We start from the raw sequence: 15,656 nt of genomic DNA, 5'->3' as shown, positions 1-15,656 counted from the left end.
AGTCTCTAGACAAAAGAATCCAGACGCTGGGCTAGAAAATAACATGATTTGAAATAAAGAGAATGACTCTTCCCTAGTAAGGTTTGGAGGATCTTTATAAGCAAACTATTGTCTGTATGTACTGTCCTATAATGAATGACATGCTTGCCAAATACAGTTGTGTGACCTCCAATTAGGCATTTAACTTTTTTGATGATGTGTCAAAACAGCACAAGAAACCACCGTGGCATTGATGATTTAGCATTTTAGATTTGATTAACGTATGATTACCTGGTATCAGATTGTAGCTATTACATAATTTAAATTGACTGCTCAGCCAAAATAATTCTTTTCTTTCTCTGTAGAGTTATCTTTATTTTCTTCCGTTTGTAAAAGGACGATATTGTTGGCCGCGGGGAAGGCTGTGCATAGGTGGGATCAATACCTTAGTAGCACCAGAGCCCGGGAGTGAAGAGGACGCTTGGTGCGCATCTGTATGACTGTGTCTAAATGAGTTGAGATGGTTGGAACCATGGCCTAGAACCCAATTTAGCCAGAGGTCTGAAGCTCTAGTTGTTTCTGTGTGGTGAATTAGCAAGGACTTCATGAAAGTAAAGGGATCAGACCTCATCTGGAGATTCAGGGCCTTAACCAGATTACCTGTTTGAAGGCCTGAGGCAAGCCTGGAGATGCTCTTTGAAGATGGAGATAGAGAAGCATTACCATAAAACCAAGAGGAGGTGATTTTTAAGAGTCATTCATGTCGAAATTGACATTTTCTAAGGAGGAAACCATAAAAATTTTTTAAAAATATTTTTTAAAACATAAATAATATGGAATTTGCCAACTCTAAAATGTCTCTTGTTACATGGAGGGGGGGGGCGGGATCATCTAAAGTTACTTAGTAAGTTAGAAGCAGCAAATAATCAAATCGGTGTGGTATCCCAATTATAATTTGTTATAATTTGTTATAACTCTCCCTCATGGATTTCAGGGTAATTCCCTGAGGAAGAGCAGTCCTGCTGGGCAGTAGTAATGAAAGTAGAGGTATGAAGCCTTTGCTCAGTGTCATTGGTCATAGTTCCACACAATGCTCTGACTTTGAAAACTTAGTTTTATAAAAAAGAAAATGGAAAGCAACATTTAAATAGCATTTTAAACAAGGAATGTTTGTATAACTTGATTACTTGTTTTTTCAAGGATTTATGATTAATAATAGTGAATTAAATAGTACCTAATTGGGTAATTTATCTCTCATGTTTACAACCTTCAGACTCTGTATATAAATATTCATAATCAGACATTTTAAACGGTTTCTTGGACTAGAAGATTTTATGATGAAAAAACAGAGTTTAGGTAAATTGTGTAGTATATGCAGTGCTTTTCAGCCAGCCAAACGTGTTTTGTGTTTTCAGTGATTGAAGAAAGCAACATAATGAGGAAATCTGAGATTAATGGGCGGAAAAGGAAAAAGGCTGTGGAAAAGATGTTTTAAGAGAATAATTTAGAGACTAGCGTCAGATCTGCAACAATAATATTTTATCTGTATCCTCCAGATAGAAGTTCTCTCTATCCCTTCTGGTAGAAACATGTTCACATATACAGGAATTCAGAATCTGGGCAGAGACCAATTACAAATTTTTGAAGATGGGGTAAAAATGGAGAAGAGTTTATCTATCACTGTAACACATTACCCCAAAACTTAGCTGCTTCAGACAACATTTTTTTATCACACAGTTTCGGTGGGTCAGAATTGCAGACATAGCCTCAATTGGTATCTCTCCTTCAGGGTCTCTCCGGAGGCTGCAGTCAAGGTGTCAACTTGGGTCACAGGCAGCATCTCAAGGTTCAGTTGGGGCTGGATGTGCCTCCAAGTTCACTCAGAGGTTGTTGGCAGGATTCAGTTCCAGACAGGCTGTTGGACTGAGGGTCCCAGCTCCACACTGGCGGTTAGGTAGAGGCCACCCTCAGTTCCCTGCCATGTGGGCCTTTCCAACATGATGGCTTGCTTCATCCAAGCCTGCAAGCTGAGAAGGCAAAAGAGTGCCAGCGAGAGATGGTGATTGCTAGCAAGATGGAAATCAGTCTTTGTTAACCTAATCGTGGCAGTGCCATCCCATCACTCTTGCTGTATTCTCTTCATAACATTCGGGTCACTAGGTCCAGCCCACACGCAGAGGAGGGGATTACACAGGGTGTGAACACCAGGAGGTGGGCGTGATGGAGGGTCAGATTAGAAGCTGCCAACCACTAAGGGTTTTCACCACTCCCCTCCACCCCAGTGTATAATCAACTCTACAATTCCATGGCAAACTAAAAGAAAGTCTTTAAATATTGTCTTTATCATAAAATTGAATCATTTCCCAAAAACGTCCATAGAAAGGCTATGCAACATTAAGTATCAAAGCATCAAAATCTAATTAAAAAAAAATAAACTTTGAGAGAAAGGCGAGTATGTTTTACAAGAATGTATGTAATCTTTTTTGATTCCCCGAGGCTTGTTTCTTTTTCTTGTTTCCCACAAATTAGCTAGAAAGGCCAGAATATTGCTCCTTTCATCAAAATGAACCAGCTTGGGCTTCCCTGGTGGCGCAGTGGTTAGGAGTCCGCCTGCCAATGCAGGGGACACGGGTTGGAGCCCTGGTCCGGGAGGATCCCACGGGCCGCGGAGCAGCTAAGCCTGTGCGCCACAACTACTGAGCCTGCGCTCTAGACCCCGCGAGCCACAACTACTGAGCCCGCGTGCCACAACTACTGAAGCCCGTGCGCCTAGAGCCCGAGCTCCGCAACAAGAGAGGCCAACGTGGTGAAAGGCCCGCGCACCGCAACGAAGAGTAGCCCCCGCTCACTGCAACTAGAGAAAGCCCGCACGCAGCTATGAAGACCCAACACAGCCAAAAATAAATAAATGAATAAATTTATTTTAAAAAAAATGAACCAGCTTATTTCATCATTTGATAGAAACATCAGTATCAGGCATTTGCAAATGAGAACACTCTGACTTGAGGAAAGATTAGTTCCACTTAACTTTTCATTCATGTGTTTGCCGTATATAGTTAGTTAAGCAACCAATAGAAAGATACTTCTTTTTTCTTTAATTTTATTTTTTATTTTTTTGGCTGTACTGCACGGCTTGTGGGATCTTAAGTTCCCCGACCAGGGATTGAACCCGCACCCTCGGCAGTGAAAGCATGGAGTCCTAACCACTGGACCGCCAGGGAATTCCCGAAACGTATTTGTTAATGGTGCTAAAACCTACCCACACCTGGCTTCAAGGAGAAGCAATGCTATCCAGCTGTGTCCTGTAAATTGCTTAATAAATAATGCTTACATGTCATTGCTTTATGTGCATCCATTTACTTCCTTATTAGCAGGCTTCTCCAGATGTACCCGATGTAGTTATATCCAGAACATGGTGTTCATCACCAACGGAAAGTAGAATTAGAGTCTACGAAGGGATCGTATAAATGGGAAGGAACGCAGATTTTGGTTGTAAATTTTCTGCACACAATCCTTGGTTAAAGGACTGACCCCAAATACCCATCTAGTGAAATCACCAAGCGCTGCACGTGTGAGAATGACAGTGTTGAGTGTAACCCTGGCACACGTGGGCATGTCAGGGCCCTTTGTTCTGCCGGCCCAACGAGCTGCCTCTCCGCAGTTATAGATGAGGAATGGCAAAGGACGCAGTGCAGCCCTCGAGAGACGTGCGTGGAGGTGGCCAGCGAGCTGGGGAGAAGCACTGACACGTTCTTCAAGCCCCCCTGCGTGAACGTGTTCCGGTGTGGCGGCTGCTGCAATGAAGAGAGCCTCGTGTGTGTCAACAGCAGCACCTCGTACGTTTCCAAACAGGTATGAGGACATCAGCCCTCTCCGGAGCCCTGACGCTGATAGTGTCGACAGCTACAGCTCAGCTGATTGCCAAGTGCTGTCTCAACGCTTTATGTGTGTCATCTCATTTAACCCTGAGATAAGCTAAATGGGTAGCTTATCATCTTCCTTTATAGATGAGGAAATGGAGGCTCAAAGAGGTAGCTTGTGGCAGAGCTGGGATTCAACTCCAGGTGACTCCAAAGCCTGAACCCTTGTCAGTTGCTGTCTGTCTGATGCTATAATGTCAAGGATCAGAAAATCATATGGAAGTTACTAGAACAGACGTTTAAAGGAACGAAGATAGCCACACTGACTTGTGTATTCATTAGGTTCCGTGTTGTTCACATGGCGTGACTGAGAAGAGTTCAGTGAAGGGTGGGGGAAGGAGAAAGGGCTGGTGAAGTACCCAGAGCTGGCAGAAAGGGGGAGCTTTTCCCACCCTTAGACTGAAGAGGCAAGAGGATGGAGCGGTTATGGGAACCGAGAGAGGAAATGGAGAAGCGGGCTGCAGGACTGGCTGGAGGAGGGGCAGCCACTGCCAACCCTTAGCCCGGCAAGGGGGTGGGGGGCAAGAGGGCCTATAGATCCATTCCATGGAGGTCAGCATCCTGGGATACAGCCCAGTGGGGAAGGAAGGAAAGAGGATGGCGTCTCCGGAGGCGCAAATGGAAAATATCTAGCACAAAAGACCTTTGAAAATAATCCTCCAGTCCCCATGAAAGAAATAATTCTTCCCTCTCCATCTTATAAAATTCCTTTTGCTCAGTAGATAAGTTTTTGTTTCTGTTGCTACCATATTGTTGTGAAATGTAATAAACGTGGCATAGTAGAGCAATAATAACAAACTTAGCAAAACATTAAAAAGCTGTTAAGTCAAACTGCATTCCTTTTGGTTCTGTGTCGCAAATTCCTCACGCATATTGGTATATTCATTTAATTGTCACATTTGCCTCTACAGTCTAGCCTCATGATTGTGAAAAGAGGTAGCACAATAAAATTACCTATGCACTGAATACACCCATGTTAGGTAATTATCTTAATTGGATGGAAAGAATGGAATCCTGATTTGTTTGGTACTAGGTTAACTTATCCTTAATTTTTCCCCCCTACTTAAAATATCCCTTAAACTGAAGAGTTTCTTTTTCTAAATTCTTTTAGAGAATCTTGGAACTGGTAAAAATTCTGACCTCTGCTGTTTGACAATCAGGGAAAAAAATGACATAAGTATGGCTAAGCATCAACTGTCAGTGGAAACAGCTTGCATAACGTAAGAGGCTTTAGTTCATGACCGTGTTATACCCTAGAGTATAGCTGAAAAATTTCGCAAGAAGATGGAGTTCATGCAAAATAAACACTCTAAAAACATGGAAGTGCCATTACATATGAAAAGGTCAGGCTAAACACAACTTTAATGGATTGCTTCCACTTAATAATAGATAATTGAGTACTTTATTTTGACCGCTGTCCTCAACAAATGAGTAGTTTTAAAGAATGTGCTTAAGTGTAAATGTACAGCAGTTTTTCTTTCCAAATATGCATATTTGAACATTGTAATGGTGGTTTTTTTTAAAAGAAAAACTACCTCTCATCCCAAAGTTATGGACTGTTCAGTGAAATACATCTTAGAAACTAAGTGAATAAATGAAGACTCTATGTAGTAAGGACTACACGGAATGCTGATTGAATGGACAGAGCATTAAAATCAAGTTGAAACGCATCCATACATCAGAGAGCCTCTCTAGAAACAAAGTAACTGATATTCTCAGCAAGTAAATTTTACTTGCGGAGATCCCATCTTGCTTCTTCTGGTCACAGCAATTTCATTCCAAAAAGTAATAAGGCATATTCTTAAGAGTATCCCCTCTAGCTCTAGAGTAGACTGCCTGGGTGCAAATCCCCACTCTTCCAATCAATAGTTATATGGCCTTAGGCAAGTTATAGAACCTCTCTGTACATCTGTTTCTTCACCTGTAGAGTTGGAGGGGGGTAATTTAAAAAACCCTCCCTATAATGTTGTTATAAGGGTAAATGAATTAATATAAAAGTGCTTACAACAGGGGCTAGCATATAGAAACGTAGAATGATAATATTCATGTTACCTATCATTGTTTGGGCATGATGGTCTTGTATCAGTCAGTTATTACTATATAATGCTGCATAATAAACACCCTAAAACTTAGTGGCTTCAAACAACAATGGCTTTTCCTCATTCATATATCTGAGATTCACTTAGTTTAGAGTGGGCTCAGTTGGGCTTGGTGGCAAGCTGCAGGTTGAGTCCAGGTCTGGTCCCTGTGTCTCGTATCCCTTAGACCAGCAAGCCTGCCACATCATGCTCTTCACATGGCTGGAGCAAACGCATGCACGCACAGTTCAAGTCTGTGCTTGTGTCATGTCTGCTAATGTCCTGTCAACCAAAGCAAGTCACATGGCCAAGTCCAAAGTCAAGGAACAGAAAACTATATTCCTCCAATGGAGATGGCATGGGAAGAGATAAGTAAATCGTTTTGAACAGTAATCTGTTCACCATGGTTGCAAAGAAACTTCATAGCTATAATTTCATTTAATCCTTACAATTCACACTCAGACTTAAAGCAGGAGCAGGGGACATTTTACAAGGTTACCATTTTACAAGGTCACCATTTTACAAGCATTCTAGGGACACCAAAATTTTAAGAGATTTGACAAAACTTAAATACTCGATAAAGTTGGTTAAGGCCCTGGTCTTCTGACACCCAGCCCAGAATTCTTTCCATCATGCCAGCCCTTAGCCTTATTAGTTCTGTTTTTTTTTTTAATTTTATTGAAGTATAGCTGATTTACAATGTTGTGTTAATTTCGGTTGTACAGCAAAGTGACTCAGTTATACACATATATATTCTTCTTCATATTCTTTTCCATTATGGTTTATTACAGGTCATTGAATACAGTTTCCTGTGCTATACAGTAAGACCTTGTTGTTTATCCATCCTATATATAATAGTTTGCATATTAGCTCTATTCTTAATGGACGACTTTGCTAAAGTCGTTACCGTAAGGGACAAAGGCAAAAATGCAGACTGTAGAAATTATTCTTATTTTTTTAAATATGTATTATAGTTCTCTTTCTCTGCTCTAGCTCTTTGAGATATCAGTACCTTTGACAAGAGTACCTGAATTAGTGCCTGTTAAAGTTGCCAACCATACAGGTTGTAAGTGCTTGCCAACAGCTCCCCGCCATCCGTACTCGATTATTAGAAGATCCATCCAGATCCCAGAAGAAGATCGGTAAGCATTTCTTATACTTCCTTATGCTTGTTCTTGCCTTGGCTAAAGCTGTGTGTGGAGAATAGTTCATTAATTACAGAGTCATCGCTCTCTCTTCAAGCTCTTTGTCTTTTAGGTTCTAACCCAGATCTACGGGTAATAACTGTTTGGCAAGTATATTTTTTATGAGGTGTTACATGTATATTGCAGTAGGATCAGAAAGTTCAGTGGTTATGAACTCAGCATGTCAAGCTGTGGGCACGTTTGTTCTTAATATGCATAGTCTGATGCAGGTGTAAAACTCTACTCCAGACTCAAATTTGGCATCTGTTCCCTCATTCCAGAACAAGCATTAGATAAAACCCATTTCAGCCTGTTTACATATTTAAGTCCCGAAGTTAGGAGGGGGAAAGAAGGCTCCTGGGAAATATTATTTTAAATGAAAAATGACTTAAATTTAATTTGACTAGACATTTTCTTGTGAGTATTTTGTGATTCTTTATGAGACAAATTATGACACCCTCAAGTGTTCTGAAATCAAAGGTAAGAATCATTGATTTGGGGAAAAAGAATTTACTACAGAGAAACAAGGGGCACATCACAACTATTGAATAAAAATATAAAGTAATTAAGTTGGATACTTAGATCTTGCAAAAGTAAAGGAGTAAACGCACTGTGTGAGTGCCAAGTAGAAAAGAAAGCTCATAATAAAGGAACATTTATCCTCAAGATTTTCCTGCTGTCCTGGCCAATGTTCTTATCTCCGTTTTACAGACGATAATGCTTAGGAGCTAGGTTAGAACACTATTCACTTGGGGTAAATAAGCTCTGTTGACAGCTAATTTACATAGTTTTTAACACCAATCCTCTTAAAAAGATTATACCTTTCCAAAATTACAGTTTGGTTTCCAAACGTTTCCACAGAGAATATTTGTAATTACAGAATTACTATCTAATAACATGCTGTTCATAAATATGAATTAAGCTCCTTAAAAATCTTCACTATTCTCCACTCGGAAATGTATTCAACATTTAAAAAAAATGTTCCAAAAGTATGATTACCCTTGAAAGCTTTAAAATCTGATTTATTGTTTTCTCCTCCTAGCTGTTCCCATTCCAAGAAACTCTGTCCTATTGACATGCTCTGGGACAGCAACAAATGTAAATGTGTTTTACAGGAGGAAAATCCACTCGCCGGAATGGAAGGTAATCATAGCAGTGGTGAAATAATAATAGTAATAATAATAATAACAACAATAGCAACTAGTATTTATTGACCAAGAGATCTTGTAAGCCTTTTATATGTATCAACTCATTTAATCCTCCCAATAATCCTATAATGTATGATTAGTATCCCTTTTTTTTTACAATTACAAAATGGACACACTTTCTAGTAACTTTCTAGACACACAGGTAAGAGTGATAGAAGCAGTGAGAGTCCAGAGACCTCTGTGCTATAATTATATAGTAAGTCTACCAATGCATCATTCTGCTTTTTAATCTTAAAGACCCAAATGATTAGAGCATACCAAAACATTGAGTTTGAAAGGGGATGATAACCTTTAATGAAAGCCACTTCAGAATGAAACACGAGTCAACCACATTTTACTAAGTTATTTATATAAAAGTCCTACAGGAACGTAAGGTCATTTTGGACGTGTTGGTTTCTTTCAACTGTGTCATGTGAAAACATGCCAATAATTTGAAAAAAATGGGGAATAAGAGAAGACTTCTTCTGAAACGAGGGCAAAGTAAAAGCAAAACACGGCTATTGGGCTCAGGGGAGTTGGGAACCAGCTGAGCTAGGCTCTCGTCACTGCACATAACTCACAGTGCTCTGATTTTTGATTATGAACATCTGGCCGAAAGTGAATCCACTTTTTATTGACTTCTGAGAGAACTTGACGTGATTCCACTGTAAAGATCGCAAGGAATCATGCAATTTGAACCTTGCTTGTTTCCAACTATGATCTACAAGCAAGATTAGTAAGGATTAAGCTCTAAGGAATCTGTCCTAGAAACTGTAAATAACAAGCTATTCCCTATGCTTCTGTCTCTCAGCTTCCAAGTGTTTTCATGAAAGCTCAACGCAGGGTTTGAGGGAATCTTAAAGTTCATGTAGTTTAAATGCCCATGCAGATCTTTTTTAAAAATTGAAGTCTAGTTGACTTACAATGTTTCAGGTGTAGAGCAAAGTGATTCAGTTTTATATATATATTCTTTTCCAGATTATTTTCCATTATAAGTTATTGAATATAGTTCCCTGTGCTATACAGTAAGTCCTTGTTGGTTATCTATTTTATATATAGTAGTGTGTATATGTTAATCCCAAACTCCTAATTTATCCTCTCCCCCCTTTCCTTTTGGTAACCGTAAGTTTGTTTTCTATGTCTGTGAGTCTATTTCTGTTTTGTAAATAAGTTCATTTGTATCATTTTTTTAGATTCCACATATAAGTGATATCATATGATATTTGTCTTTCTCTGACTTACTTCACTGAGTATGATAATCTCTGGGTCCATCCATGTTGCTGCAAATGGCATCCTTTCATTCTCTTTTATGACTGAGTAATATTCCATTGTACATATGTACCACATCTTCTTTATCCACTCCTCTGTTGATGGACATTTAGGTTGCTTCCATGTCTTGGCTATTGTAAGTAGTGCTAACATTGGGGTGCATGTACCTTTTCAGATTAGAGTTTTCGTCTTTTCTGGATATATGCCCAGGAGTGGGATTGCTGGGTCATACAGTAACTCTGTAAATGCCCATGCCAATCTTGAATGTCATGTACATCCTTCCCACCAAGTCTTCAGCCATCCTCTGCTAGAAAATACATCAGTCATGGGGAAGCTTGACAAGCCCACTGAGGCATCCCAGTTACACCGGGCACACTCTTGTTGCTGATAAACTATATTGAACCTGAATCTGTCTCTCTCTCTGTCTAGAAGAGTGCTGTCCAATGGAATTACAGTGAGAGTCACATATGCAACTTACATTTTATAGTACTCACATTAAAAAGGTTAAAAGAAACAGATGAAATTAATTTTAATGTTTTACTTAATCTAAAATAGAAAAAATACTCTCATCTCAACATGCAAGCAATATAAAATTTATCAAGGGTATACCCTTCGTTCTTTGTGCTAAGTCTTTGAAATCCAGTGTGTATTTTGCACTTAGAGCACATCTCAATTCACACTTGCCATTTCATGCTCATTCTGGCCCGTAGCCAGCATGTTGGACAGCCCAGCTCTAGAGCATCAACTTGTTAGTTCAGCTTTACCCTATAGAACCATGTAAAACCAATCTAATTCTTTCTCCATGTGACCCATTTTTAAACTGTGTTAGAAAGTTATTGTGTGGAATCCAAAAAATGGTATGAGTGAACTTATTTACAGAACAGAAATAGAGTCACAGATGTAGAAAACAAACTTATGGTTACCAAGGGGGAAGGGGGGGAGGGATAAATTGGGAGATTGGGATTGGCATATACACACTACTATATATAAAATAGATAACTAATAAGGACCTACTCTATAGCACAGGGAACTCTACTCAATACTCTGTAATGACCTATATGGAAAAAGAATCTAAAAAAGAGTAGATATAGGTATATGTATAACTGATTCACTTTGCTGTACACCTGAAACTAACACAACATTGTAAATCAACTATTCTCCAATAAAAATTTTTTAAAAAAGAAAGTTGTCGTGGAAAGCTGTATACATAGAACTTAAAGGCTGTTCTAATCAAGCTTTCCCTGGTACACAGCTCCTGGGAGAGAGATTTGTACTTTGGAGGGTTTACGTGCAGGACTGCTTTCAAAGGTGAAGGGTCGGGGGCAGGACTGGGCAGAGGGAGAAGTTGAACTGTGTTGCAGTTGCTGAGAGGCGTTAGCCAAGCCTGTGGGGAGCTGAAACTGGGACAGCCCGTGGGGGGATGCCTCAAATTGAGGCAAAGGGGCTGGGTCCTATGGACTTGTCACTGGATATGGGCTGCCTCAGAGAGGGGATATAACCTTGGGTGAGGCAGCTTCTTTCTGCTGAAGGTAATTCCTGGGGAGGGACTTAGCCGGTGCCCATGTGTGTTGAGGGCGGGAAGAGTGGTGGAGAAAGAGAGGAGTGCTCCGAGCCAGGGAAAAATGAGTGCTCAGGGCTGGAAGTGAAAGACCGCAGCGCATCAGGCTGCTGGAAGACGGTCAGCATGGTGGGGACGTTAAAGGAGGGGGCTGGGTAGATGTGAGAGAGGAAGCCGGAGCAGTTCACAGGGGACCCTTGTAAAGCGTGTCCCAGAGCTTGGATGTGATGCTAAACGCAAAAGGAAACCGCTCAACTGGTTTAAGTGGACAGTCACAGCACCAGTTAGAATTTTAACAAAATCAACCGAGTGACAGTATACAAGAGGATGGGTTGGCCTGGGGCAGGCAAGGAGGAAGGGGACCTTTTGGGAAGTTGTGGCAATGATGGAAGTGAGAGGCATGGGGTAGCCTGGATCACTTCTGATCACTTCTCATTTTCATCTCCTGCAACTCAGTTAATGTGGGCCAAGTTCATGGTCACTTCTCCAGTGGCTTCATCAAACTGATGACATATATTGAGCTTACTGTTCACTAAATACTTTTTCTTCCCACACATGTGGCTATTAAGCCAGCTGCCTTTTCTACAATAACTTTTCTTCCCTGGATGAGCATATGTGAGTAAGTGAATCCAAGTCCAATTTAATTTCATCTTGTTAGATTCAGGCCATTGCTTTAAACTGTTTTAAAAAACAAACAGACAAACAAACAAGAAAACTAATGAACAATACCAAAAAAAGGAAAAAAAAATTAGGGAGTCCTGATTCTGGATTTTAAATTCCTCAAGATACCCACAAATTCAAGAGTTTACTTGGAAAAATTCCATCAGTTTATTGATTTAAAATGATAAATGGAACAAGGCTAAGGACCTAACACATTGGTATCCCATCATCAACTTCCCTAGGATTGAAATTGATATGCAGTACATCCGGGTATCACCCTTAGCTAGTTACCGCTTCACTCAGCTCTCCTACATCCATTCTCTGTCACTTTCAACTTATCTATAAGGATTGAGGTCAGCCACTGCCGACTACCTTGCTGAAGTTCAGCAGATACCTGGTAGACTGTGTTTCCCTAAACCACGGCTCCAAGAACGGAGTTGGGACAGCCTGAAGTGTTCTAAGTGAATCTCTACTGCCACCTAGTGATCCTTGCAAATCTTTTAGGAGCTTCTATCTAGTCTCATCTTGCCCCAGAGTGACATCTGGCATCTGCATATGGCTTACAAAGCTTACCTTTTTCCTCTTCACACAATTCAGAATGGAAGATCCTCAGATCTAGCCTTTCAACACCCATTCCACATGAGCCCTCAAAGATCATCAATCACAGAGCAGTTAAGACTATGAGATTGGATGACATGAGATTGCCATTTTGATATATCATTAATGGCCAGATATTGGCAAGACCATATGCCTTAACCCAATGTCTTGGAATGCTAGATGGGATTCTTCAGAATCTCCATATATCGGGCTGCTTCAGGACCCTTTTATTACAACAAATAAACTCAGCAAATGTTTATCAAGTGCCTATTTTATGCCAGAACGATGAGACCTGATCCCTGTAACCTTTAGGATTTTTTCATTAACAGAGGAAACATAGAAATAAACAGACAAATGTAAGCAGTACCAGAAAGGACAGAATGGAAATATGCACAGGGTAAGGGCACTTAACTAAATTTGAAGCTGGGAAAGGTATCAGGGGGAAAGGATGACTAACAAAGGGAAAAAGACAAGGCGAAAAGCATGGGGTTGAGAGACCCTGACATATCACGAGAACAGAAAGTACTATAATTTGGTATGGAGGAGCATAGGATACATGAGAGAGAGACAGAAGATGAGTCTGGGAGGTTAATAGGGTCCAGCTCATGGAGGGTCTCTTATGTCTTGGTGGGGAAATTGACTTTTATTGGGAAAGAGAGACCCTTTTAAGGTAATTAAAGCAGTAGAGCAGGGACTTCCCTGGTGGTGCAGTGGTTAAGAATCCGCCTGCCAATGCAGGGGACACGGGTTTGATCCCTGGTCCGGGAAGATCCCACATGCCGCAGAGCAGCTAAACCTGTGCGCCACAACTACTGAGCCTGCGCTCTAGAGCCCACGAGCCACAACTACTGAGCCCTCATGCCTAGAACCCGTGCTCCACAGCAAGAGAAGCCACCACAATGAGAAGCCCGCGCACCGCAACGAAGAGTAGCCCCCGCTCACAGCAACTAGAGAAAGCCCGCGCGCAGCACCAAAAGACCCAACACAGCCAAAAATAAATACATTTAAAAAAATAAATAAATAAAGCAGTAGAGTGACATGATTAGATTTGCATTTGATATTGTGGAGAATGGATTGAAAGGGTAAAACTTGTGGTGGTGAAGTGAGTGAGTGTCATCTGCACAAAAAGTACAAGGTACTGACTGAATTGAGGCAGTGGCAGTGATGATGAAAAAGAACAAATTCAGGGAGGCAGAACTGGATGGACATGGTAATTAGATTCAACATGGCGGGTGAGTCAAGAGTGATGGCACCATTCACTAAGTGAGGCAAACTGGGAGAGAAGCAGGTTTGGGGAAGAAACTCAACACTTAACTTTCCTCCAAGCCTTTCAAGAATGCTACGGTGACATTGTCAAGTTCTTCCAAAGTTTCTATCTCTTCTGTTTTTTGCAATGAATTTCAACTCGATGATCAGAATTAGACACGGAGTAGTAGTTATCCAGTTGTTTTGTATATTTTCTAGAAGAGATATCGGTCAGCTAAGTGTGTCAAAAACCTCTCAGACCCTCCTCTCTCAGCTGATCATGTTTTCCAACAGATGTCTGTGGAATCAAAGTTCATTGTCACTGCTGTATCCTTTATATTAGTATTATGATCTGCGGTGAGGAAATACATCACCGTTTCTACCCATAGCCTGGAAGGTGTGAGGTGTATTTTTTGACCAACACTTTTTCCGTTTAGATCACGCTCATCTCCAGGAGCTGGCTCTCTGCGGTCCACACATGAAGTTTGATGAAGATCGTTGCGAGTGTGTCTGTAAAACGCCGTGTCCCAGAGATCTCATCCAGCACCCAGAAAACTGCAGTTGCATTGAGTGCAGAGAAACTCTGGAGAGCTGCTGCCAGAAGCACAAGATATTTCACCCAGACACCTGCAGGTGAATGGCTTTTGCACTTTCGCCTAAATTTGGCCCATGGACATTTAATGTAAATACCATTTAGATTTGGTGGGATTCCTTATTAAGCCAATTTTATTGTTCAGTGCCAAGCCCCCTTTTTGATAGTAAAACAGAGGTTTGGCAACTATGGAATAAGTATATAGAGTGATGATTGATGGTGAAATCAAGAAAATCCTGCCTGCTATTGTTGGCTTATGGATCTTAAGCAAAAACTAAAGTTGATGAAATTTCAACAATTATTATTTCAGATCAGCTGACTCTTTAGCTCAATCTCTCTCTCAATATGTATCCACATATGTTTGCTTTTTTTCTTTGAGGAAGGGGATGTCATTGGATTTATATACCAAGAACTTTACTGATGAATAGAACGCTTAGAAGTTAGCAGTTGTGCTTTAATAGATTTTGAAACCATGTGGGGTAACCATCCAGGATTTTATATTGACATTTTAAATATGTATCTGGAAAATTTACTTTGAAAACGTAATCAAATCAGATCAGAGTTTTTCCTTGGAATTTAGTCCTTGATTCTGAATTCTCATGTTTATTTTCTTTTGTAACAGCTGTGAGGACAGATGCCCCTTTCACATGAGAACCTGTGCAAATGGAAAACCAGCATGTCCAAAGCATTGCCGCTTTCCAAAGGAGAAAAGGGCCTCCCATGGGCTCCACGATCGAGAAAATCCTTGATTCAGCCTTGATCTCCAGTCCCCCATCCCTGTCGTTTTAAACAGCATGCTGCTTTGCCAAGTTGCTGTCACTGTTCCAGGTGTTAGAAAAAAATCCGTTTTACATAGTACTATGGTGAATCCAGATGGACCTTCCATTAAACACCAGCTGAGGATTCCCTGGCTCTCTGACAGATGTCTTCTAACTGAAGATGCTCTGCACACCAAGGACTGGAGAGTGAAAAAGGTTTGATCATCATGGAATGACAGGTACCATGTGATTAATTACTCAGAGCAGATGAGGCAATTTGCATAGTCTTCGAGTCCTTTGCTAATTGCAACTCTCTTGTGAATTATTCCGATTCTTTCTTATGCCGATTTTGATTTGTATGATCAGCACTGATTATCTGATTACTGTCCAGCTTGTAGTTTTGAGTTTACCAAACTACTGTCTGTTGTTTCATATTTAAGTGTATTTAAAGAAAATAAACACATTATTCAAGCCAGAGAATTTCGTGTGTTATTTAATATGCTACCGCTCTAAATTTTATGCTAAAGAAAAAAATATTTTACAGAGAGAAAGGAATTCAGAAGTGGGAGGTGTGGGAGAGACATGAACACAATAAAACTAGACTCCACTTTTGGGAAACCGCAAGAATA

General features: G+C 40.5%; 1 protein-coding gene across 1 annotated transcript in view; it reads left to right on the top strand.

Moving 5' to 3' along the window:
• The window catches only part of VEGFD (vascular endothelial growth factor D), a 35,236-nt gene extending 20,141 nt beyond the window's left edge, over nt 1–15,095 (top strand). The window contains exons 3-7 of the mRNA XM_061179055.1: nt 3,641–3,831; nt 6,971–7,119; nt 8,204–8,304; nt 14,115–14,310; nt 14,892–15,095. Coding sequence (XP_061035038.1) covers nt 3,641–3,831; nt 6,971–7,119; nt 8,204–8,304; nt 14,115–14,310; nt 14,892–15,018 — 764 coding nt within the window. The 3' untranslated portion in view covers nt 15,019–15,095. The remainder of the gene's footprint in view (nt 1–3,640; nt 3,832–6,970; nt 7,120–8,203; nt 8,305–14,114; nt 14,311–14,891) is intronic.
• The last annotated feature ends 561 nt before the right edge of the window (nt 15,096–15,656 follow it).

This window comes from Eubalaena glacialis, chromosome X (genome assembly GCF_028564815.1).
Source record: "Eubalaena glacialis isolate mEubGla1 chromosome X, mEubGla1.1.hap2.+ XY, whole genome shotgun sequence".
Lineage (NCBI taxonomy): Eukaryota > Metazoa > Chordata > Mammalia > Artiodactyla > Balaenidae > Eubalaena > Eubalaena glacialis.
Note: the sequence above shows the minus strand (reverse complement) of the source record. Positions and strands in the feature narration are given on the sequence as shown.